At 42.9% G+C, this 25,411-nt stretch overlaps 1 protein-coding gene and 1 long non-coding RNA gene across 13 annotated transcripts in view; one reads left to right on the top strand and one right to left on the bottom strand.

Annotated features, from left to right (window-relative positions):
• The window catches only part of ERG (ETS transcription factor ERG), a 368,978-nt gene that overhangs the window by 98,214 nt on the left and 245,353 nt on the right, over positions 1 to 25,411 (bottom strand). For 11 of the 12 annotated variants that reach the window (XM_029603434.1, XM_029603439.1, XM_029603440.1 and 8 more), the window contains one exon: positions 7,235 to 7,452. In XM_029603434.1, coding sequence (XP_029459294.1) covers positions 7,235 to 7,452 — 218 coding nt within the window. Of the gene's footprint in view, positions 1 to 7,234; positions 7,453 to 21,491; positions 21,721 to 25,411 lie in introns of those variants that run through there. The other variant, XM_029603443.1, reaches the window with a different exon arrangement.
• Positions 8,725 to 25,411, top strand: part of LOC115092529 — a 61,086-nt gene continuing 44,399 nt past the window's right edge. The window contains exon 1 of the long non-coding RNA XR_003857018.1: positions 8,725 to 8,910. This is a non-coding gene — a long non-coding RNA (uncharacterized LOC115092529). The remainder of the gene's footprint in view (positions 8,911 to 25,411) is intronic.

The following is a 25,411-nucleotide window of genomic DNA, read 5'->3' as shown; positions in this document are numbered from 1 at the left end:
TAAAAAAAAAACAACAACAACAAAACTTTGAATAAATGTCAAATGTCACTGCTTTCTGCCTTTTCTGCATCTTTTGGGAAAACAACACCCGAAGCATTTGAGCAGGGCAGCAGGAAGTTCCTGGGGATCGCGTCTGCTCATCAAATGAATTCATTACGGTTGGATACATGGAGGCACAGAGAGACAAAATGCAAGCAGTTGCGCCGTGACTTGGACAGCTGGTGACAGACGGGATTTGACCACTTAAACCAAGACGTCTCCTAACTCATGCGGCAATGCTCTAAGCATTAAACTAGACCTGCTCCTAGAAGATGCAAATTCTTTACTGGCAAATGCATTTAGAACGCTATAGAAATCCAGCTGTAACAATATCAATTCCTTATTTGTGTACATTATTGCTTTATAGAAGCTGACAGTGTTGAGCTGACGCCATATTGGAACGTGGCAACCGGCGGAGCAGGAGCAACTGGGGATTCTTCCTGTCCCCTGAAGGAAACTCATGGATGGGGTAAATGAGGGGGGAGGATATGGGGACAGCTTCTAAGTCCAATGGGTCTTTTTTTTTTTGATTGGCAGTAGAGGGGTGGGGGTCCCTTGCAATACAAAACAAAAAAACAAAACATTGTTGAGATTTCCTATTTTGTTTCCAAACAATAAAAGCACATCCCTACTTTTCATCCCCAGCCTTGACTCTGGAATCTTCCAGTGTGGTCTGTAGAACAGGAAGAGAAGAATTTCAGAATAATCTGTGCTTATCTTCATCATTCATCTCCTTCAGCCCAGACAGAACAGGAGAGAGAGATGGCTCAGAACACTCTGCCTTGAAGAGTGGAGATACCTCTGAATCCGAGAACAACGCTGAAGCCCCCAAGTATCCTCCCTACTTGGTGAAGTATCTACTAGCGATGCACAGGACTTAATTTTTTGGTTTGGTTTGGTTTGGTTTGGCGCCAGCCATCTCTAGGCACTTTGGTGCCTAGAGACGGCTGGCGCCATTTTCCTGTATGGCCATACAGCTGTAAGACACCGACCAACCAGCCATCTGGCAGGCCTGCAGAGCCATTTCCACAGTGCCGAAAATGAAGGTAGCAGTGAATGGACTTCACCCCTGTCTTTCCAACTGCCGAACCCCAGGAATGGGTGAGGATACCTGGCCCCCAGAAAATTGTAATGGGCAAGAATGGGGGGATAGAAGGGCTCAAGTAGGCCCGAGCATACCTGGGAACTCTCCAGATCTGACACGGAGACTCAGGGTTTAGAGCCCCAACTCCGGGTCTTAAAAATCCTCCCCGTTCCGTGTAGCTTTTTCTGTAGCACAGGGTAAAGAGATGGAAAGCACTAGGAAGCAGGGAAGGCGGGCAGGATGCCAGCGGGGAGAGGCCTCTCAGCCTGCAGCTACTTCCCCGCCTCTCCCTTCTGATTGGCTCTGGGTAGCAGAAGGAGCCAATCAGCAGTGAAAGGAGGGGAAACAGGAAAGGCTTCCCTGTCCTTCCCTCCTGCTGCTTCAGTCCTCAGAGTAACTACGCTGGCCCAGTGGGTAGAGAAGAGAGAGTGACTGTGCGAGGGCAGTGACAAGAGAGAGCAAGAGACAGAGGGGGAAAGAATGTATGTGTGTGAGAGGGGGGAAAAGAATGATTGTGTGTGAGAGGGGGGGCAAGAATGTATGTGTGTGAGAGAGGGGGGCAAGAATGTATGTGTGTGAGAGAATGGCAATGAAGAATTGGGGGGGCAAAGAGTAAGGATGAGAGAGCTGTAATGAAAAGTAAGAAGAGAGAAAAAAGGGAGAGAGATGAGAGGGGAGGGAAGGGAAGAGGAAGATAAAAGGGAAAAACAGAAACAAAAGTGGAGGGAGAAGGAGAGGACCCTGGATTGGGGGGGGGGGGGGGGGGAGGGGTCCAGGAAGATAATGTTGGAGGAAAGGTAAGAGGAATGGAAGAGTGAGCATGGGAGAAAGAGGAGCTGAAACAGTGAAAGGAGAGAAGGTAGAAAGAATAAGAAGGGAAAAACAGGAGAGGCTAGAAATAGAAAGTATTAAAGTATCTGCAGCTGAAGGAAAGAGAAAGAACTGAAAGAGAATAGAAAAAGGCGAGGACACCACAGAGATAAAGAAAACAAAAAAAGAGAGACAGAAAAGGGCAGAGAATGAGAAGGAGGCTGAGCCAGAAACACTAAGATCGAAACTATTTTATTATCTGCTAGAGAATATTATTTTAGTTTATTTATTTGATTTATATTCTGCTTTTCAACATTTCAGAGCGGATTATATTCAAGAAAGGGGTTCCCTAGGAGGGGGAGGGGGAGGGGTTGGGGGAAGAAACAAACTCTTCAGTGCAAACACCATTCTTACATTCCCCACGCTAATCTTGGGGTGAGCCTAACTCAAAAGTTCCCCGGTATGGGCCTGAGCTCCAGGCTGGATTTTGAACCAGCGAGGGTAGGGGGTCAGAAGGCCCGGGAAAGCCTCAAATGGGCCGCAGGTTTCTCTTTCCAAGGCAGGAGAAGGTTAGAGGGCTTCCAAGATGCCTGGTTTTGTTTATGTTTTGTACAAAAACTAAAAATACCTGAACATTTTCGATATATTTCAATTGGAGGCCATTTTTGGTTCATTTCATTTGGAACAAATTACAAATGGCCTCATTCATTGCATTTCATGCATTTGTTCAAAATGAATGCACATCCCTATTATCTACAGCTGGATTATTTGCATTTACATTCTAAAGTCCAGCTGGCCCAAAAAAACACATTTATTGGATCTAAAGGCTTCAATTCCCTGCTGCACTCAACAGGAAGTATATGGGATTGCACTTATGATTTAAGGGTTGCTTTAAAATAAGACAAGCGGGCAATTTACCACCAAAAGGAACTAAAACCAATGCACAAGAAAAATCACAAAGTAAAAGCAAATACAAAAGGTTAAGAAAAATGCAGAGATAAACAGCACTTATGCGCCGAGCACCATCTTAGCTTACATAAGAACATGTGACATAAGAACATAAGTCAGACCAATGGTCCATCAAGCCCATCATCATGTCTCTGACCATCTAGGTCACTTAAAAAGTACCTGGCAGATCCTAAAAGAAAGGCCCTATTCTTGATGCTCACTCCCGGAAAGAAGAGGTGGAGATACCCAAGTCCATCTGGTTAATAACTGTTAATGGATGTGTCCTCCAGAAACTTTTTTAACTTTACTGCATTACTAGCCTTGAGCAAATTTAAGGAAAAACAGAACAAATCTTGGATCCTGGAACATTTACTTCCTCCTCCTCCATTTTCTTGGAAGGGTTGTTTTTGGGGGTTTTTTTGTTTTTGTTTTTTAAAGAAAACTGGTTCTAGATATGGGCTAAGGGACCATATTGAGCAAGCCAGCAAGTGGGAAAGTTACCTGGATAACTGCCAAATATTCATTCAGTGGAACTTACCAGTAAGTGTTTGGATGAATATACCTGGATTAAGTTATCCGGATAACTTTAGGACAGCTATTTGTCCCCAGAACATCCCCAGTTCCACCTCTTTTTACCCAGGTAAATTTCATCCGGGAAAATTTAGGAAGGGCGCTTTTGGACAGACCCTTTGAATATCAATCTCTAAGGCTTGCTCCCAATCTGTGGCCACATGGGGAAAAGTGCCTGCATGCATTAGAAATGTGAATGTGCTTTGCACACACAATATGCTTTCTGTTATTTTTCTTTAACTCCCCCGACTAGAATATCTAATTTATCTGCTACTCGTTAGGCCTGGGGCACACTCCAACTGTTTGGCAATTATGCTGAAGTTTATATTTGGCCCTGAAATACTCAAGAAGCAATTTTTAAAAAAATCATATTTAGTGTTCTGATTTTTGTATAAATATGCAGCTGTACGCTGTCCCTGGCATTAGTCTCACATGGAACAGGCTAGGAATAAGGACAGCATTTGTTGGTCTGAAAGCCATTCTCTGATGCCAAAGTCGGGCGGCAGCTCCGGGTTGTTTTCTTTTGCAGTAGATTGGCATAAAAAGCTTTGCTTCAGCCCATACCTTGCCAGTGATTTTTTTTTGTTTGTAGTATATGAGACAGAAAACATTTCCCTGCCTTCCACGTAGAGTAAAAAATAGGCTTTGCTTTTTTTATGTATTGTTTTTTTAATGGATTTAGCATCCTATGGGAACCGCGTCTAATTGATAAAAGGGATTTCACTTGTAGGCTCTGCGGGTATGTTCCTTTGTTGAATGATCTGCTCCGTTTTACTTGTTTTGCTGGATGGCATTCTGTGAAATGCTCCTCATTGAAGCTTGGAAGGTTCTCTTCACTCCGGTGAGAACCTTGCTGCAAGGAACACCACTTAAAGGAACAGTTCCTTTTGGATCTAAGGAGTGCATTCCCCTGCTTTACAGAGGGGCACTTTCCCAGTGGGGCTTTACTGCATGAATGACTGCTTTTTGTTCTCTTACTTCATTCACGGTGCTAATGAGTCAGCAGCTCACCAAACTCCCTAAACAATCAGTACGGCATCCCGGATGGTCCAAACAGCAAATCAACGTCATTTCCGTGGGCAAAAACAGGGCTAGATCCACTCAAAAAGTGTTTCTGCTGAAACATCCCTCCCCCCCCCCCCCCAGCTTCTACTCTACCAGGAAGCCAAACTGGGTTTCTCCCGTTTAGAGTGGTAGCTTGGGTTCTTTAATTGCTGTAGCACCATGACAAAAAAGAATTAATGAGTTGTGGAAAAAACTGAAGGTTGTACAGCATTCAGCCTGAAAATTGTCCTGGCTGAGAAAACAAAAAACAAAAAAACTAGAGCTAAACCAGCTGCTTTTATATCTTTGAGCTGATGTCTACCAAACCCACCCCTAAAGGGTTAACCGGCAAAAAAAAAAAAACCTAGCAGGAAAGGAGAGGGGAAGCTTCCTGAAGAAACAAGGAGTCAGCTGATCCCCCAGGAACCTATGAGAGCTGCAGATTTTCAGCACCAATGAGAAATGGCAAGAAAAGCAGCTCATTTTGCAGGTTGAATGCCCTAGGCAGCTAGGGCAGGGAGAGGGAGAGGACCAGCCCTGCTGTGGTGGACCAGGAAAGTCAGTTTTTCCTGTTGCTGGAAGTTGCAGGAGCCACTCACCAGCTGTTCCAAACGAATCCAGAGACCGGAGGGGAGTGTCTGCACCTAACCACACATTTGGACTGGCAGAGTATTTGAATGCTGCACCCTGCCAAGTGTGAAAACAACAGATAAGTGATCAGAGTTTCAATAGAGGGATGTACAGCTACACGGTAGTTGTGCGCCTTTCTCTGCCTGTTTGAGTAGTGAGACAGCTCTGGGAGAGAGGAAAATAACCCCACTAGCTCTGCCTGGAGTCACAGATGTTCTGATTCTACTGCATTGCTAAGGCAGGGTGATGCTGTCCAAGGAATTGCCCGGAGTGGCTGTGAGCAAGTTAGAAATTGTCCCCAGAGTGATTCAAAGCCAGAGACTGAGCTGGGTGAGAAGCATGTATCAAAGACAAGGAAAAATAAAACCCCAGCTTGCCTTTAAGCCACTTCAATATGGGCCCTAACGACGACTGAATGCAGTGAACACATTTATAGGCACTAACAATTGTAGGACACCTAGCATTTCATATTTAAAATGGTTAAATGAAATAATCAGCCATTTGCTATAGATGACTGACACTGTTGCATATTTGATTGTGTTGCACAGATTTGTTGACTTGGGGTTTTGTTCATTGGGGGGTTTTTCTTTATTATTATTGATGGTAGGTTTCAATTGCAATGTTATTTCTACTGTCATTTTTGAATTGCTTCCAGTAAAAGTTAAAACACTGACTTCTGTTGTTAGTGTGTTTAGATCTGCTGAACTGAGGGGAAATATTACTGTATGGAGAATCTGGGAGTCATGGATGTGATATTGGGGTTTCTGGGATACTGTCTTATCACTTGAAGGCGAGTGAACCTGCAAGAATTTATCATAGTAACTTAAACTACCTTAAAAGGGGTTATACGTAGAAACGGGCTTTTTGCAAATTGCCTTCCTTGTGTGCAGGTAAAATGACACATGGAGTGCCACTAAGCACATACATTTACCGGCAGTAATAGGAGGCGTTCTTGGGGAGGAAAGGTTTGGAATTACATGCATACTTTTGGAAATTGTGTGTATTTTCGGTCAGAAAAACTTCCTATGCGAGCAGAAGCTGCACGTGTTCAGTATAGTCTTGTCCTTCTGCATTGCTATACTATAGTTTTCTGTGGAGCTTTAAGAGGTGTTTGAGAATCCAGGTGCATGTATCCCAAGGGGAGGCCCTGCCCATTACGTCTCAGCCCGGCCAAATTTTATGGAAACTACTGCTTTCTAACAATAGTTGCAGTCAATATCTGTATTCAGCATGGCTCTTTTCCACCATCAAATATTTAGACTTGCAGAGACCAAGCTTGTGCTATAACCAATGATCCCTCTAAACTGCACGAGTGTCCACCAACCGTGTTCTGTCCACCGGGCGTGCCAACGCCATCTCATTGTTTGTTTGTTTTTTTTAGTTTTGACTCAAAGGTTTCCTCCTGCTGCTTTGGACTTCCAGCTCAGTTGAAACCAGGGCTGGGATCCTGGCACCACAAGCCTTCATTATAGGCATTGTAGCAATGGTCCTGGGCTGGAGGCCATGCACTAGGACTCCTTTCAGAATCTTGCAGTCATAGGTACTTAATCCGGCCACTAGGTGTCACCTTTGAGTGATGACCAATTCCTCTGCACCCCCAGGGTGGGTGTGAACGTTGCTTCTGCAGCATCCTCCACCCCAGTCAATGCGGGGAGCGGCCATCTGAACTGGGGGCCTTCCATAGAGCAGTGCACGGCACTACTGTCGAGTCACAGGGCCGGCTACTGTCTTTCACTTCGAACCACATGTGATGGGAAGCTCCCATGGAGCAGTTCAAATTAGGAGATGGCTGCAGCAACCCCGGCGGATAGAAAGCAGTTTGTGGGCCACTCATACGACTTAGAAGAAACATTGATTTAAAACTCACCTCAAAGAGTTCAGCCATCAAAAAACATGAATGTGCTTTGGGTCTTGGCCTCTTTCTACTTTTGTTTCTCTGGATAGCAGTGGTTATACAGTCAAGTGCTACCCACAGAAATCTGTGCGCATGTTGCAGCCCACCAGGGAGCCCATATCTCGCCTTTGGGCATTCCCATCTCTTGAGTGGTCATCGCTGTGACACTAGTATGTCTTTAAACCATTAAACCAAAAAAAAAATGCATTTATTACCTTGACCCGTTCACCTGACTTGGATTACATTCCATCTTGATGGTGACTCTGGCTGGAGGCTGAGAGAGCCAGTCCTGCTGAGGGACACGCGGACTCATCTTCGAGGTTTGCCCATATTCACTCGAGGAGGATGCCGTCATCTCCGTCTTAGCAAGGTGCGGAGTTCCGTAGGCACACTCAAACAATGACTGGTCTTCACTTACCACTGATAGTGCTTCCTGCAAACAAAAAGGGGAAATCAAAATTGATTATACAAACCAAAAACATGACAAGTCTATCCGATTATTTGCACAGAAATGCATAATATTATTTTTGAGACTGTAGGATTGTTTCCCATGTTTTGCAAGAAAATATTTGCTTGCAGTGCAGTTTTTGCTGCACAGTTATCTTAACGAATAACAGTCTAAGGTCTGCAGCCTAAAAAAATAACAAAAATATCCCGAGAGAAGAGAAGATCTGCAGAAATAGAAATGCACTTTTCTCACCTTGGCCCAAGATGCAGAATTAGAAACGTTCCCCAATTCAAGTACCTTTGCAGTCCAATGCTTGACAGGAACTGCAGAGGCACATCATATGAAAAAATAAATCTAGGGTTGAGTCAGCATGGCCCTAAGGTTGATAATGCATAAATCTTTCTATTCAACCCTGCAGAAATATAAACACAAGGCAAAGCAAATCCAAACCAACCTGTTTCCAATCAATAGAAGAATCTTGGAGTAGCAGAATCTACTAGTAGACCCCCCCTCTCTGTCTCGCACCCCTCCCTCCAACACACACACACACTCACACGCCAGTTATCAGCCTCTCATTAGTTTATAGCGTTCTGTATTTAGTCAATAGTTTATATATAATCCTAGCAGGTACATGAGGTAGAGGGAGACAAAGTGGCTTTGCCCAAGGTCACAAAGCACATTAGTGGCTAAAGGAAGCGCTATAATTCCTGCCTCCTTATTCCAGGCGCATTATTCTAAGCATTAGAATGCTCTTCCCTGTCTCTCTCGCTCTGTCTGTGGTTATCTCTCTGTTTCTCTCTGGGTCGGCCTCTAACTGTTCTGTGTTGGCATCTTAATCTAAAAATCTCTTTTAATAGCTAAGAGAAGAAAGAGCTGGAGCTTGCAGAAGAAATGAGAGAGAGAGAGAGATGGAACAGTGAAGTATTTCTAATCCTGACCGATTATAAAATCAACAGTTTCGGTCAAACTTTAATTGAAACCAAATACCCTGTGGTGATGGTGTTGGAAAATTAGCTCAAAAGATGGAACAGCAAGAACATCTCCTTTGGAAAAAAGTACTGTATGTTGTTTGATGTCTCGGTTGTGATTTTATATATTTGAAATAAATAGCGTGACATGATGCCCCTTGGTAGAGGGTTTTTTAATTATATATTTCTTTCTAATTATTCCAGTGTCTGATTTAAGCAATACTAAGGAAGCATTTTCTTTTTTGGGGGGGGGGCAGGGGAGTGGGGAAAATGTAGACGATACAATTGTCAGCGAAACCGGCTAAGGTTATGATTAAGCTCCCTGGTTTTTTGTTTTTTTTTTGTTTCCCCACCCCCAGTGCTTCTCAAGGCAGGAGAACGAGGTCGAGACCAGTCCAGAGCAGGAGAAAGCAGCCCGCTCAAGAAAGGCGGGAAAGCACCACCTTCTCCTACAGGCAAAAGAGCTTAACTGTTGGTCAGTAAAGACGAAGGGGGCACGTGACCTGCTAAAATAAAGTAGTGAGGTTGCCGCGTTTAATCCGCTTACATACACGGAAATATAGGCTAACAAATAAAACCAAAAATTATATTTATTGGACTGACTTTCAATATATTTCTTGACTGGTGTTCGAGAGCTCATATTTCCTTCCTCTGGTCAGGACAGAATGAGCAAAAGATGACGTGATCAGAAAATGTAAGTGAATCATAAAAGGTAATCCAGTGATAGCGTGAAGGGGAAGAGGGTTTGGATGGGTGATGAGAAGACGACAGGTAGTATTAACATTAGGGCTCACAATAGATTAAGAAACCCAGGTCTTTGAGTCTTTTCTGGTTAGTTTCAAAGTGTATGATCTTTTTAACTTAAATGTCTTCCACTCCTAGATTGTTTTAACTTTTCCTTTAATTATTCTGATCCTGAAGTCATTTGTTAGAAAAGAAAGAGTACAAGAAAGCAAACAGGTGCCATTAAGCCAGAGCGCTGCTTCCATATTACAGATGTTCAAAAATGAGACTGGAATGTACTCAGCATGCATCTCTTATCTATTATTCAGGTACACTTTTATTTATTTAGCCCACATCTTTTTAACTGGAAGATCAAGATGAGTTACATGCAGATACTATAGGTATTGCTGTCCCCAGAGAGTTTACAATCTAAGGGGCTTATTTACTAAAGTGCTGTATGTTTACTGTAGGGAAAACTAGCACAGGATTTACTAAACCGCATTCCTGACCACAGCACATCCCACATTCCAGGGCTGTCATGTTTTAAGGGGGCCTCACAGGCCCAGAAAAGTGGCAAGGAAAAAAAATCCCAAGGAGGGGTCCTAGTGGGGCCCTCTCTCTCCTAACCTCCCTCCCGGAGCCTTGAGTGGATAAACGTGAAAAGGAAAAATAAAGGTCCCCTTGCCCCATTCCTCGTTTAAAAAAAAAAGTTTCCTTACAATTCCTGATGGTGTAGTGGGCACAGGAGCACCCTCCACTGGCTCCTCCCCACCAGCTCCATTTTCAAAATGGATCTACCCAGCCTCAGGCTCGCCTTCATCTCATTGCATGAGAGGCTACTCCTCCAGTCAAGGCCCGTTCTTTACCAAATTCTCAAAATTATACGCAGTGAGCATTCCGTCCTGCTGCACTGGGAACCACCAATGCTGGGCGAGGAACTGTTACTGAAGGACATTATCACACTATGGTTTAGCACAAAGTCCTTTGACACTCTATGTATATCATGACTGCTTTATCAAAGGGTTTTCCCTCTGGCACAGAATGAGAGGAAACTTTGGAAGGATCAGATCCTCAAGGAGTCTGAGCCTCAACCAAAGCTATCAGCGTCAAACCCTCATTATCCTCCCAAACCCCCCCCCCATTTTCAGATCGATCGCACAGAATAAAACTTGAGCTGTATAAGATTTCACAGAGAAGGATATTTTAGCATGGGTTTGGGGATTGTTGTAATTTGTTAATGATATATTTTTTGGTTGTCTTGTTTAATGCTGATTTAATTTGATGTTTTTGGTGTTATATATTTGATGCACTATTATACCATGGGCCGGATTTTCAAAGCCTCACGTGTGGAGGGGGGGGGGGGGGGAACGCATGCCGGGCCTATTTTAGAAATGCCCGGCGATGCGTGTAAAGCCCTGGGACGCGTCTAAGTCCCAGGGCTTCGGAAAAGGGGAGAGGGCGTGGTGGGGTGGGACCATTTGCTGCTGTGTCGGAGGATCGCGTGCCGGCGCACGCAAGAGGTAAGTTAAAGAAATGGGGGGGGGGTAGGATAGGGCTTAGGGGGTGGGAAGGTCAGATTAGGGGGGAAGGGAAGTTCCCTCCAAGGCCGCTCCGATTTTGGAGCGGCCTTGGAGGGAACGGGGGGAAGGCTGCGGGCATCGCTGTGCACCCCCTTGTGCGCGTGCGTCCCCCGATTTTATAACATGCGCACACGTTATAAAATTGGGCGTCCATGTGGGCGCGCCGGGTAGCGCGCCCACATGGACGCCCGCATGTGTGTTTTAGAATTTACCCCCATATGTATATATATTTGACTTATTAATTTAGTGTCTTTTATTCATCATATATTTTTACATGCCTCGAGTACTGGCTTACCATTAGAAAGGCGTGAATCTCACTGACATTAAATTACATTACTGTGTCTTTCTTTCATATGGACCCGTTTTTCTTTTTATCTTGCTTATGTTGAATTTGATTTGTAAATTTGTATCCCTATATGTACCACAGCAAGAAAGAAAAAAAAAAGGTGCTATTCCAGTGGCTTATACTGAAGTAGTAATGCTAAAATATGCCAGGCACTGATGCCCTGACAAAGACCTTCTCAGAACCCACAAGTGTTGCTGGCGTGTAGCAAAATTCTTTAGTGCTTCGTAATGAGCAGAGTGCCTGGCACACTTGAGTAGTGTTACTTCTAACTGGGCTGTGGGCGAGCAGGTTCTAGTCCCCTCCCTGCTTACTATGGTGCTTATGTGGTCGTGGTCAAACAGACGGGGGGCAGTGAACCGGCCTGAGGTGTAATATTTCTCCGGGTAGAGACGGCCAGTCCTCGGTGTGGTGGGACAATGGTTAGAATATGCCAGCCTTGGATTTTCGTGCCAGGAAACACTGCACTGACAACAGGGCCGGCGCTTCCAATGAAGTCTGTGTATGGTCTGAGACGGCAGAAATAGCTTCCACATCCACAGACATTCACGGTAAGGTCATTCCAACCCACGGAAGCAAAATAAATATAGAGTACAGCAGCTCACTCACTCTCTCTCCTTAATGAAAATAAAGCACAACAGGGCCAATATTCCACCACAGGAGTGGCCAGTTAAGTTAGCCGAATATTGGAATTAGGCAAAAAAAAACTTATGTGGCTAACTCCTCTCCTCCCGGAAACACCCCCAATTAATGCAGCTAAATGGCTTTGGAATATCAACCTGAACATTATTAGAAGGGCCTGTCCAGTTTGAAAGAATTATTTTCAACAAAAACCACAACAGGATTCAAGGCCCCGGACTGGACCCTGACCTCCTGAGTCAATAACTTTCTGAACTCCTCTTGCCTCCCGAGTTGACAGCTCCAGCTCCCCTTCAGGTGGCACAGTCAATGAAACTTCCCTGCTGGACTGGGGAAAACGCTACTCAGAGGTCGCGCTGCATTATCCACCTAGTGGCTGCTGGAGAAAGCCTAAGGCTCAAACAGCTGGAAAAGAGCAGAAGCTCTCCACCCCTGGGGGTGAGGGTTAGGGAAGCGAGAGCACAGTGAAGCAGGTACTAACTCTAGGGCTTCCTCCTGCAGACTTTAACAACATAAAAAAAAAACAAAAAACACCTTACTGTTCCCTAGAGGTTTCACCACTTATTCACATGCCGAAGGTCTCCAGACTAATAGTGTAAGGGTTTAAAGGTATATCCTCCTTACCAAATAAAGCATAGTATATTTACAAGCACCATAGCCACAGGGCACCAGTGCCACATATTGCTCCAGTGGTCATTGCTGGCCAGAAGAACGCAGGCCAGATGAATATCCTTGCATGTATTTGCAGTTTGTATTCAGGCTTTACTTTAGTTGTTGAGTTTCTGTGGAATCGGTACAAGTTCTGTAATGCATGGCATTGCCAGCAAACTAAAGGATTTTCTCCGTGCTCACTGGATTGCACATTACAGGGTTACACCTTTCAAACCTAACCACGATGCAACATTTACATGCGGAAGTTGTTGGGCAGAGATTAATGCTAATGTTTTATAAAATATCACATACGTCTGTTCAGAAATTATGTGCCTGTGTTTCCGTGCTTACCTTTATTTCTAATGCAAGAAAATACATACATTCTCTACTCCTTTTCTAAACATATGCACCCAAAATCATTGACACTACATAAGGTATATATGAGTATGCGTGTATATGTATGTGTGTGTATATATATATATATATATATATATATATATATATGTGTCAACTCCAGTCCTCGAGAACCAGGTTTTCAAGATATGCACAATGAATATGTATGAGATAGATTTGCCTACAATGGAGGCAGTGCATGCAGATGTATTTCATGCATATTCATTGTGGATATGCTAAAAACCTGACCCCCTCCCTTAAAAGATTCTGATGCAGTTTCAACAGCTGATAGAAAGAGAAAGGTTAACTGCTTTCTCACATCTCCCCTGTGGTAGTGTTGAAACCCTTTGATACCTATTTAGCATGTTTTTGGTTTGAGATATATGTGGTGAGTGTGTGTGTGTGTGTATGTGTAGATATATATATACACACACCACACCAGTATTGGCCCCTCTGAATTTCAAATGATGCAATATCGAGCCGGTCCGGTGGCTCATGCAGAAAGACCTAAGTTTGCTCCCCAGCTGACGTCTTCTGCTCCCCAGGTCAGCTGGAGCTGAGGTCGCTACAGAAGCAGCATTCACAGGCGGGGGGGGGGTTAGTGTATCTAGGGGGTTTTGGAGGTCCTGTCCCTTACCTGGGCAAACTGGGGAAAACTGAAAGTTTTGTTGGCGCACATCTACTAAAATCCCCCCCACTTATGTGGTAGAAGTGGCATAGGCACACGCCCACTTAAAATAGCAAGCACATTTGCATGCAGTCAGGCTATTTTTGATAGCATGTGCACATATACATGCATGTGTTATAAAATGGCCATATCCCTGGACACGGGCCAACCAATATGCACACATGTGCGCTCGCATGCTGGTTTATGAATTACCAACCCTGTGTGCACTCTTTCTGAAATATAAAAAGGGAAAACATAATGAAAATAAAAATCAACCCCCAATTGAGCTGACACGAAACAACATTTTTTGGCCTGTACACCCCTATTAGTTTCCATTATTTCAAGGTTTTATGTAGCACTTTAAGCGAGAGTCCAGTTGACATGGGCAGTCATATTATTCGCGGGTGATTAGTGTCTATAGTTCTCCTCACTTTTGAAGATTTTGTTTCATAGCTCCGGGAGCCCATCTGGAAAATCATAATCCTTAACTTTTGTTTTTCAAAAGTTTTATAATACATTTTAACCTTTTCATTTGGCAAACAAACTGCTGCTTAACAGCATATTTTTTCCCCATATCAGTTCTCCTTTGAGCTCGTCCTGATTTATCACTTTATAATTTTACAGCCAGACTCCTTCGAAAGAAGGCATGGGGCTTACCAAAGGTAAAAAGGCATTTAGAGTCATATGGTGAAAACGAAACCTTTGCTTATCTATCCGTGGCTGCCCTACAGCTTCTTGATAGTATCTATTCCTTTTAGTGGTTAAAACACTTTCGCACAAACTCAGTTACTACCCGGTGAAATAGGATACAGGGCCAATGGTATCTCTCCTGGAGCAGAGATTATGGAGTGCATAAGGAAGCAATCAGATGTAGCAATACCAACATACAGTCAGCGGATCTAAACACTGACCCTGTCCACTGCACCATGACGTCAGACGCGCACATCCTGACCTTCCCGATCCTATTCTCGCTGAGCTGTGATAGGGGGTATAGACAAAGCAGACCTGAGCGGGAAGTCTCCGAACAGACCTTACGCATTTTTGTACTCTTGACTTTTTATCCCTGTAATGGGAGGTGCAGGGGTAGGGGGGGATCTCCAAGTTATGGGCCGATTATAGTAAAGTGCGTTCCGGTGGAGCGCACTGTTAGTCCGCGTTTGGCCGCGCGTTTTCGACACGCTATTTTTACCCCTTATACAGTAAGGGGTAATAGCGCGTCAAAAACGCGCGGCCAACTCCTTCCCTATGTTCATTTTTCAGCTCTTGGTTGCTAAATTCATCCTCTGCATGTGTCAGCATGCTGCTTGCGTGCAGGCTGTGATGATGATCAACAGCGCAACCACCCCACGTTTAACGATGATAGGGGGGAGGGGTCAAGAAGGACAACTAAAAATAACATTTCAAATGAAAAAGAAGACTCCTCATGATTTTGTTTGCCTCAACTATCAACTGAAATATTTTTTTTTTTTTTTTTTTTTTTTTAAATGTCTTTGATAATATCGTTTCCTTAAATACTGTCTCAAGTGTGTAAACATATCAGTTAAAAAAAAAAAAAAATAGTTAAATTGTTTTCATAGTAAATGACTAGATTTTATTAAGGAGGATAGCTCGGTCCAGTGGATCGGTGGCACAGCTATGTGGAGGATGTAGCTTCAGTCCTTAGCTCTTTCATTCCAGATCAGCCGGAGCTGCAGATGCTATAAACACTAGGGAAGGGCAGGCAAAATATTTTTTATCTGGTGGGTTTTTTTTTTTCTCAAATTTCAGGTCTTTTGGGGGGGGGGGGGGGGGGGGGTTTGCTTTATTTGGATCTTTCATTTCAGCCAATAGCACACAGTTTGCAATTAGTGTGCACTACTGGCTGAAATAAAAATCCCAAAATTTTTGGCATTTTTCAGAGGCATTTTTTAAAATTTATTTTCGATTTAATAAAATGAAATAAAAGTGGCCTAATTTGGTTCGGAATGTGCATTTGCTTGAAACAAATGAGCATCCAAGCGGAGATGGCCTGTACTGCCCCTGGGTTGGAGAGAGTCTCAAGCCATCACTCCCAGATGGCGTCTGGTGGCTGGATTTAGGGCCGATGACTGACTGCAAACCTCTGGAGGGACTGCTGGGGCATGGCTGCAGTGACTGGGCTAAGTGACTTGGGAGAGGATATAAAATATGGGATGAATGAACAGGGAATAGCAAATGTAGGCTCCTGACATTGCACCCCATAAAAGACCACTTTTGATTGTCTTGGACACCCAGAGGAGCAGACAATACAATGTAAGTACTCAATCAAGAACTGTTCTGTATGAGAAGAGAAATGTTGCCCCAGTAACTGGTGTCAGTATTGCACTGGTGAAAGCATGCAAGTTACGCAGGCCCAATGTACAAAGTGGAGTCTCCCATCTTGTGTCTACGGAAAATTACTAACATCATGAAAAAGTACGATTTTCACTACAGACTTATTTTTATGTCCATATTTACAAAGCTTTCCGCATGAAAGCAGGAACATGACAACAATTTGCAGTTCTGCAGCTTTTTGCCAGGGTATTTTTAGTAAAGGGGAATAAAAAGAAAAGTGCTGGCTTATACGGCGAGATGGGAGAACTTGCCAGTTTTCTATGTGGCTTCGGCAAAATGTTTTTCATGGAAAAAAAAATTCGTCATGGAAGTAAACATTTTTTCCTTGAAATTATCTGCCATAATGGACAAGATAGAAAGCCAGTTGCCACTGCTTCTGCTGCGCATCCCTAATAAGTTCTTAATTCGTACATCTGGCTTGTGTGCCACATGAGTCACAACTGCGCATTTATATAATTTCTGTTTCACTTTACTGAGAATGATATAACAACGGGTACAATGCAGGAAGGATACAAGTATAGTACTAAACAATAACTATCCCAATATAAAACTTTGCATGCTCTTTACGGCCATCATAATAGGCACTTCCGGTATAATAGTTACCTTCTTTTTCCTTATATCTAATCATCAGCCAGAAGAAGTTAATGCATTTTTTACTCTTTTTTTTTTTTTTTTTTTTTTTTTTACTTTTTACATTTTTCACATAAAACTTTGCTTAGTCCAAATGCAATGTACCCACTTTCTTCTTGCCATTATTTATTCATTCATTTATTCAGTCTTATTGACCATTCACTCAGGGATAACCCTGGCTGGTGCAGAATATAATAGTTTAAAACAATACATAATACAACAAAAATAATCAAACACATCAAAATTAAAATAAAATGTAGAAATTTAAATACAAAAAATTAAAATCAGAATAAAACATAAAAACAAAAATCTACCTATGGCTGCTGCTACTCATTACCTTCGGCCTTAGCATGGAACTAACCAAGACTTCCCATTCGTTTTATCTCTGAAAATGTTTTTCGCTGTCATCTTTTTACACTTGCTCAGAATAAAAGGCATATATCATTCATTATGGCCATAAGCCATGCGGCCATTTTTTCAGCTGTTACTGTATTTCAGCACCTCTGTGTATGTATCACTGTAGTGATAGCACAATTTCTGATGTTCATCCCCCTCCCTGATATTCTTATAGCTAACACAAGGAGGATGGCTAAGCACAGAGAGAGAGAGAGCGCGAGATCAACATTTCCAACCATTTATTTCACCTCAGCAATGACAACAGAATCAGGATGAAAAGCTGCTGAACTAATGACTTGGGCAATATCTTTTTTTCTAAACTTCCATCTGACTTGTTTAAAAACAAAAACTTCACAAATTAGCACACATGTCTGTAAATTCTTTGCTCCTGCGAAGTCATTCAAGTTGGGGTCATTGTTCTGCCACTCTGATTTCAAAAACACTCTACAAAAACAAACAAAACACATTTTTACTTTTTATATTTAATGTTCATTGCCTGGCTCGCTGGCATAGCCGTTTCGCATCGTGTTATATCTGCACGTAACACAGAATTTTCAACTAGAGATTGTGGAAGATCAAACGAAAAGAGCAAGCTTTGTTTAGTTTCCTTCTTCAGTGACAATAGCTCAGGAGGAGAAAGCCTATATGTAATCCCTGCAGCCATACATTCCAGTCAAAGCAGATCTTTCATTGTTTCTCCAAACGCAGCCCTTCCCACAGTTTGCTGGCATTATCTTTTTGTACCAGGGCCAACTTCCCAGAAAGGCTACAGGGAAAAACCTAAATATGAATGGAAAACAATCCAGTTCCAGCGAACAATGCACCATACCAAGAATGTAAAAACAAAATGAATCACTTTTTAAGCATTGCTCAGGGATTTGTAGAAAGCAGATGGAGAGATGAAGGTTAAAAAGCTACATGGAGGAAGAGAGGCATAACTGTAAATACACCCAGAGGCAGGTTGCCAGCTGTATCACCCTTTACAAGAGAATATTTAGTACAGATAGGTACACCTATGGATTTAGGGCCTTTAGCTGAAAGGTTACTGATGGTTTTCTCGCATAGTGGCCAATTTATCAAGAGCTGCGCTATTAAGGAGTATCTGTATATCACATAGACATTACCTTGCAGTGAAAATTATTGTTTTCCATGATTGTGCTACTGAGGAGCACGTCTTTTAACACTACCCAAATTGCTGGGCCCCATCCAGACCCTCCAGACAATTATCTACAATTGTATTTGTAATTTGGTTGATCTATAGGCATTGGCTCTGCGGGTGCTTGAATACTCCCAATCTCTGTCACCTCTTCAACCTCCTCTCTCGTCTAGGTGGTCACGGGATCTGGGAGATTGCACAGGTTGTTTAGCAGGCAGATCTTACACAGTATTTGGGGTGTCAACAGGGACACCGGAACGAACTAAGGCATAGATTTTCCACTGTGCACGTGCGACCACGCCCCCGGGCTGGCGCCACGCCCCCGGGGCCCACCCCCGAAATGCCGTGTCATTTCAAGTACGCCCCCAACAAGCCCCCCTCCCCACCCCTTTTAGGAAGCCCCGGGACTTGCGCGTGTCCCGGGGCTCTGCGCGTGCCGGCGGCCTATGCAAAATAGGTGCGCCGGCGCACGTAAATCCGGCCGGATTTACGCGCGCAGGGAATTTAAAATCTGCCCCATATGGACGCGCCGATTTTCTAATGTGTGCGCGGGCATGGTAGAAAATCCATGGGCTACTCCAAATAAGGAGCGGACTGGGAGGGAACTTCCCTACCTCCCCTACCTAACCTCCCTTCCCCTTCCCCTCTCCTCCCCACCCTCTAAACTCTACCTTTTTCTTTTTTTTTTCTTTGTTTCACAACTTACTTCTGCTCCCGAGCTGACGTAAGTTCCACGCGCCGGGTCTTCGGGACAGCGATCAATGGCACTGTCCTGGCCCGCCCCTTCATAAGAGTCTCGGCATTTATTCGTGTACCGGAGTTTACACACGTGGCCGGGCTTCTTCGAAAATTCGCCCGACATGCGCAAGGCCCGGCCACGCACACGCGGGCCATGTATAATCTATCCTTAAAAGTGCATGCAGGTAGTGGGGTAAAATCAGGACTGGATCAATCTGTCTTGAAAATCTGGAGTCAACTGGTAACCCTACTTGACCAAGATAGCGAGGTTAATGGACCCCCATGGAAGGGGACAAATGAGGGGAGTAGGTCCCTTGCCCTAGCAAACGTTTCCAGAGGCAGGAGGGGCCTGTGGAGGCCCTTTCCAGGCCTGGCTATGCCTAGCTAGATAGGCCTGGGCTTTGTAATTTTCTCTCTGTGGCATGGGAGGGGGGGTTGGAGGGCCTTGGGAAAGCCTATTTTGGAGTTTTTTTAAATTTGGGGGGGGTTGTCTTTTAATATTTTTTCGGTTCAGGAAACAAAATGAATAGAAAAAAAACCCTGAAAAACAAAAAAACGAATCAAAACGACATTTCTTATTTTGTACAACCCTAGAATCCATCACCCTTTCTGTGAAATAACCCAAATACACCAGTTTGCATGTAACAGTGGGAATGTGTGTGTTCTTGTGGGTTGGAGGTGAATTAGGGGGTGTTCTAGAAGGTGGGGGTGCTATTTTTAATGCACTGCTTTCTGACATCTAGCTGATGGCTCATGAAGGCTTATTTTTTAAAACACTGGTTGGACGAATTTTAAAAACTAGTAGACAGGATGTGCTCCATTGTGTTATTTCTAACCTCTGGCTCTGCGTCCGGTTTGTCAAGGACACAAAAACAGAGAACAAAGTATTCTAGTTGTACCCAGAGTTTAGTTTTAGAAAGAAATTCTACTTGGCAAGTGAAACTGTTTGTCTTCTAGTTTGTGAATCAGCGCATACCGTGAAAGGCCGTGGCATCCTTCCCATTTACTTATTAGATCTTTATCTTTAATGCAGATTTATAAATTGCCTATACCAAAGCACGAGACAATTTACAATAAAAACATATATAAAATAAAACAAACTGGAAGTCTAGCTCACATTTAAATAATGTTTTGGACAACAAGTCAACCAAAGAGGGCACATTACACTGAACTAACCAATAGTGTTGGCCATTCTGGAGCTCTCACCCTGGCCTCTGTCAAGCCATTTAAACACAGATATATGACAACAGAACAGAAGCATACATCCTATCTGGTCTGCCCATCCACAACAACTACTCAGCTTTACAGTTCCTACCACTCCCTCAAAGATCCAATAGATACACAAAAACAAAAATAGCTATGCCCAGTCTTGAAACGGGATCTGTCCTGTTAGAGGGATTGTGCTCTGCCCATTTAGAAGAAACCACTTTATGCAAACAGCGACTGGGTTTCAGGATGGAGATGGCCCATAGAAATCATGAGAATTTTTTTTTATTTTTAATGAGGGGGAAGTCTAATTTTCCCTTTTTTTGGTAATGATGGTAACATAATTGTGTCCTCAGTGTGGCTGGGTAGCAGGGGGGTTAACTCCTCCCCTTCACTCTTCCCTACATTGTACAGATTCTCATCTCAGCTAAGGGGCTGTCCTTTGGCCGATGTCTGAGATCTTATATCTCATTTTAGACAAAAAAGTGGCTGAGCTCTGATAAAGGTGATATTTTCTTCTTCCCTCCTCCCCGCCAGAAGCATCAATCAAAAGAAGTAGCCATCCACTTCAGCCATGATCGTAAATTACCCCAACGTAGATAGGGGAATTTTCCCTTAGGTGGCCTAGACCATGATAAAAAGAATCTTTAATATTAGGGGCAAATTATGGAAGTCTGTGTATTTAGGTTGAGATTTACAATCTCATCCATGATTGTGACATTTTTGGCCCATTTCTAGTTTGAAATGCACTCGCTCCTTAAACCATACTGGAATTCTGTCACAGGCCAGTTCTATAATCTTCAGTAACAAGAGTGCCTTCACAGGCTTTACAAACACCTTGAGAAGTTAACGCAACCATGGAAGTATTTAAATTGTCAACCGTAAAGTTATACAGACATTGGACATCTAGATAGTTTTATCTTGTTTCATTTCATTTTCAATCTACCTGTCACCCTATTCCTCAAAGGACCCAGGAAGGCTAGCAACATCATCAAAACACATCATTCAGAATACAATAAATACAATTGCATGTAAATACAATAACATATAAATACAGGAAATGCAATTGCAAACACAGGAAAAACCCCTATAACTATCCCCTCCTTTCCTCTCTTTTCACAAGGGAGTCAGCATAGCAAATACGAACATAATGTTCTCAACAAAATCCTTACCCCAAAAGATAGCTTAACCCTCCAGGACACTCCCAAAAGGGCAATCCCTTAGGAACCACCCTTTTGAGAGTCATCCACTTCCTGTAGTAGGCCGAATTTCTGATAATGTTTAGCTTCGCTTTTCTTAAAGTCTTCCCTATTCCTTTTTCTATTCCAAAAATATAATAATAACAATAAGAGGCTAGAAGCCCCAAATACAGTGGGATTGGGTTTAAAGAACAATTGGTTTCTACTTAGGCTGTAAACATGTATATAGCTTAAGGTAGTGACTTCTAACTTCAGAATTTTCCATATGATTTTATTTTCTGATCACAGGAATGGTTTCAATAATGGTGACATCAGTTACAGGTGCCATATCTCACTTAAGCATATGTTCATTGAAATACTGGTATTTTACTCATCCGTCTTACTCATGTTAGGCCCATAGAAAGGACCAGATGGAGGAGGGGTGGGGCAGAGTGCCATGGCAGTACCCCTTAGAAACTGCGTCTGCACAATCCTACAGCAAGCAGAAGCAGGCTCCACATCAGTCCATGTATTTGGTGATTTCAGGGAGATATCTGGTGCCATAGACAGTTGCCTGTGTTGTCTCTTCCTAAATCCAGGCCTGTGGGTCTTTCTTTTTGTTCCTCACTCTGAGCTAGGTGTAGAACGACAAGTAAGAAATCAAAAGAATAAATAATAAACGTGGCAACATACAGTGGTAAAAACTGCAGCGGTGGGTTATATGAAAGAAGGATCCATCTGAAGAAAATAGGAAAAAGCAAAAGCATTGTCAAGTTAAATGTAAAACATTGATAAGACAGGCTAAGAGAGAATTTGAAAAGAAGTTGGCCATAGAGGCAAAAGGTCATAATAAAAACTTTAAAAATATATCCAAAGCAGGAAGCCTCCAAGAGAGTAGATTGGACTGATAGATGACCAAGAGGTTAAAGGGACACTTAGGGATGATAAAGCCATCATGGAAAGAATAAATGAATTCTTTGCTTCAGTGTTTACAAATGAAGATGGAGGTAGATACCAATTCTGGAGATGGTTTTCAAGCGTGATAATTCAGATCAACTGAACCAAATCACGGTGAACCTGGAAGATGTAGTAGGCCAGATTGACAAACTGCAGAGTTGCAAATAGCCCAGACCAGATGGTATATACCCCAAGCTTCTGAATGAACTAAAAAAATGAAATTTCAGATCTATTACTAGTAATTTATAACCTATCATTAAAATCATCCATTGTACCAGAAGACTGGAGGGTGGCCAATGTAACCCTGATATTTTAAAAGGGCTCCAGGGATGATCCAGGAAACTATAGACCAGTGAGCCTGACATCAGTGCCGGGAAAAATTGTGGAAACTATTCTAAAGATCAAAATCGTAGAGCATATAGAAAGACATGGTTTACCCAAGGGAAGTCTTGCCTCACAAATCTGCTACTGTTTTTGAAGGGATAAAAGTGAACCGATGGAAGTAGTGTATTTGAATTTTCAGAAGGCATTTGACAAAGTCCCCCATGATAGGCTGCTAAGAAAATTAAAAGTCATAGGATAAGAGGTGATGTAAATTTGTGGATTGCAAACTGGTTAAAAGACAGGAAATAGAGAGTAAGATTAAATGGCCATTTTTCTCTGTGGAGAGAGGTAAACAGTGGAGTGCCTCAGGGATTTATACTTGGACCAGTGCTTTTGAATATATTTATAAATGATTTGGAAAGGGGTACAATGAGTGAGGTGATCAGATTTGCAGATGACACAAAATTATTAAGAGTGGTTAAATCACAAGCGGATTATGATAAATTGCAAGAAGACCTTGCGAGACTGGAAGATTGAGCAGCCAAATGGCAGATGAAATTTAATGTGGAGAAGTGCAAGGTGAAGCATATAGGGAAAAATAATCCATGCTATAGTTACACAATGTTCCATATTAGGAGCTACCACCCAGGAAAGAGATCTAGGCGTCATAGAGGATAATACTTTGAAATCATCGGCTCACTGTGCTGCAGCAGTCAAAAAAGCAAACGGAATGTTAGGAATTATTAGGAAGGGAATGGTGAATAAACAGAGAATATCATAATTCCATGTTTATTAAAATATTTATTATCTGCTTATAAAATAATAGTGCTAACAGGAGACCACACCTGAGTACTATGTGCAAGTCTGGTCGCCGCATCTCAAAAAACTACAGATGCACTGGAGAAGGTACAGAGAAGGGCGACCAAAATAATAAAGGGGATGGAACAGCTCCCCTATGAGGAAAGGCTGAAGAGGTTAGGGCTGTTCAGCCTGGAGAAGAGACGGCTGAGGGGGGATATGATAGAGGTCTATAAAATCATGAAAGGACCTGAACAAGTAAATGTGAATCGATAATTTACTCTTTCAAATAATAGAAGGACTAGGGGGCACTCCATGAAATTACCAAGTAGCTCATTTAAAACAAATTAGAGAAAATTCTTTATCAACGCACAATTAAGTTTTAATAATTCGTTGCCAGAGGATATGGTTAAAGGCAATTAGCTTAGTTGGGTTTAAAAAAGGTTTGGACTAGTTCCTGAAGAGAAGTCTATAAATTGCTATTGGTCAAGTTAATTTAGGGAATAGCCACTGCTTATTATCGGAATTAGTAGCATGGGATCTACATAATGTTTGGGTACTTGCCAGGTACTTGTATCCTGGATTGGCCTCTGTTGAAAATTGGATGCTGGGCTTGATGGACTCTCAGTCTGACCCAGTATGGCAAGTTCTTATGTTCCTGTAATTAACGTTGGTGATAATGTAACATCTAAGCGAAACATCTGTCTCAGCAGGATGATTCACGAAAGCGTTATCCAAAATCTTAAAGGATTAAAAATATTTGTAATCGCATAGTTATATTATTGCATTTTCTGGCCCTTTCTCCCCTTCCAAGTCAAGTGGCGACACAACACACACTCTCATCTTCCAACCTTAAGCCCAGCCTAAATGTGTTCTTCCCACTCTGTGTCTACAGGAAAAACTTGATAAATCAGGCCCCTGTTTGTTTACAGCAGAAGGGCAATGGTGGTCAAATAAATACAATTAAGGCTAGTGAGCGCACTAACTGGAATGAAGAATATTGGATGCAATGGCCCATGAAGTAGGCAGTCATCATCAGGATAAATATGCAGAGAGGAAAGAGCAGAGATTTGAGATTCTGATTGGGAGGAAACACACACACACACACACACACTTTCCATGTTCTGCTGAGCGCTGACCCGCAGAGACATCCCAGGGTGGATCAAGGCAGTCCAGAATGTGCAAGAACTATTTCCCATCCCATAGCTTCCTGTTAGTCACACATTCTGTTAGACGTGAAAGACAGAACCTATTGTGTCTGGTTTCAAATATGTGCGTCCCCACTGGGCCTTCTGCAAAAAATAGATTGTTGATACTCATTTGATGTCACTAGCAGTAACTTTAACTTATTTCTTGCTACTTTACATCTACAGATACAAATTGCTTACGACACATTAGAGCACTCGGTAGCACTACATAATGTATACCTGCATGTACATAGCGATGAAGAGCTAATGCACAAGATGTATGTTGGCATTTGAGATTTATAGCACAGGCGTGTCAACTAGAGCAGTGCTTCTCAACCCAGTCCTCGGGGCACACCTAGCCAGTCAGATTTTCAGGATATCCACAGTGAATAGGCATGAGATAGATTTGCATGCACTGCTTCCATTGTATGCAAATCTATCTCATGCATATTCACTGTGGATATCTTGAAAACCAGACTGGCTAGGTGTGCCCAGAGGACTGGGTTGAGAAGCACTGAACTAGAGTATCTGAAGCAGAGGCAAGGATAAGAAAGACTCGGAGCCGGCCTGGCACAGGGGCGGAGAGAGGAGGAGAGACTCAAGAATCCTCATTGACTTAAAGTTATTCATTATATAGCTTATCCAGTTCAGGTGCCAAGGGGAAATGCTTCCTCTTCCACGTGCAGGTCCCCAGAGGCAGGCAGAGCTCCAGAGTCTCAATGCAAGGATGAGACGATGGTGTAGGGAAGAGGGATTCAGTTTTGGGGAAGGGGGAGACTTTGTCGAAAGGATGGGCTCCACCTTAACCAGGTGGAACCAGACTGCTGGTGCTAACTTTTAAAAGGAGATAGAGCAGCTTTTAAACTAGAAGTAGGGGAAAAGCAGACAATCACTCAGCAGTGCATGGTTTGGAGAAATGTATCCTTGAAGGATACTAATGAAACAGGAGTGTTAGGGCATCCCAAGAGAGAGGTTCCAATAAAAGCAAATGTAGTCCAAGTGCCTATAAGTAAAGAATCACCTAAGCTAAAGGATTCCACATTATCCCTATCAACTGA

The sequence above is a fragment of the Rhinatrema bivittatum genome, chromosome 5, assembly GCF_901001135.1.
Source record: "Rhinatrema bivittatum chromosome 5, aRhiBiv1.1, whole genome shotgun sequence".
In the NCBI taxonomy this organism is placed as follows: Eukaryota; Metazoa; Chordata; class Amphibia; order Gymnophiona; family Rhinatrematidae; genus Rhinatrema; species Rhinatrema bivittatum.
The sequence above is the reverse complement of the archived record's forward strand: the minus strand, read 5'-3'. Positions and strand labels throughout refer to the sequence as shown.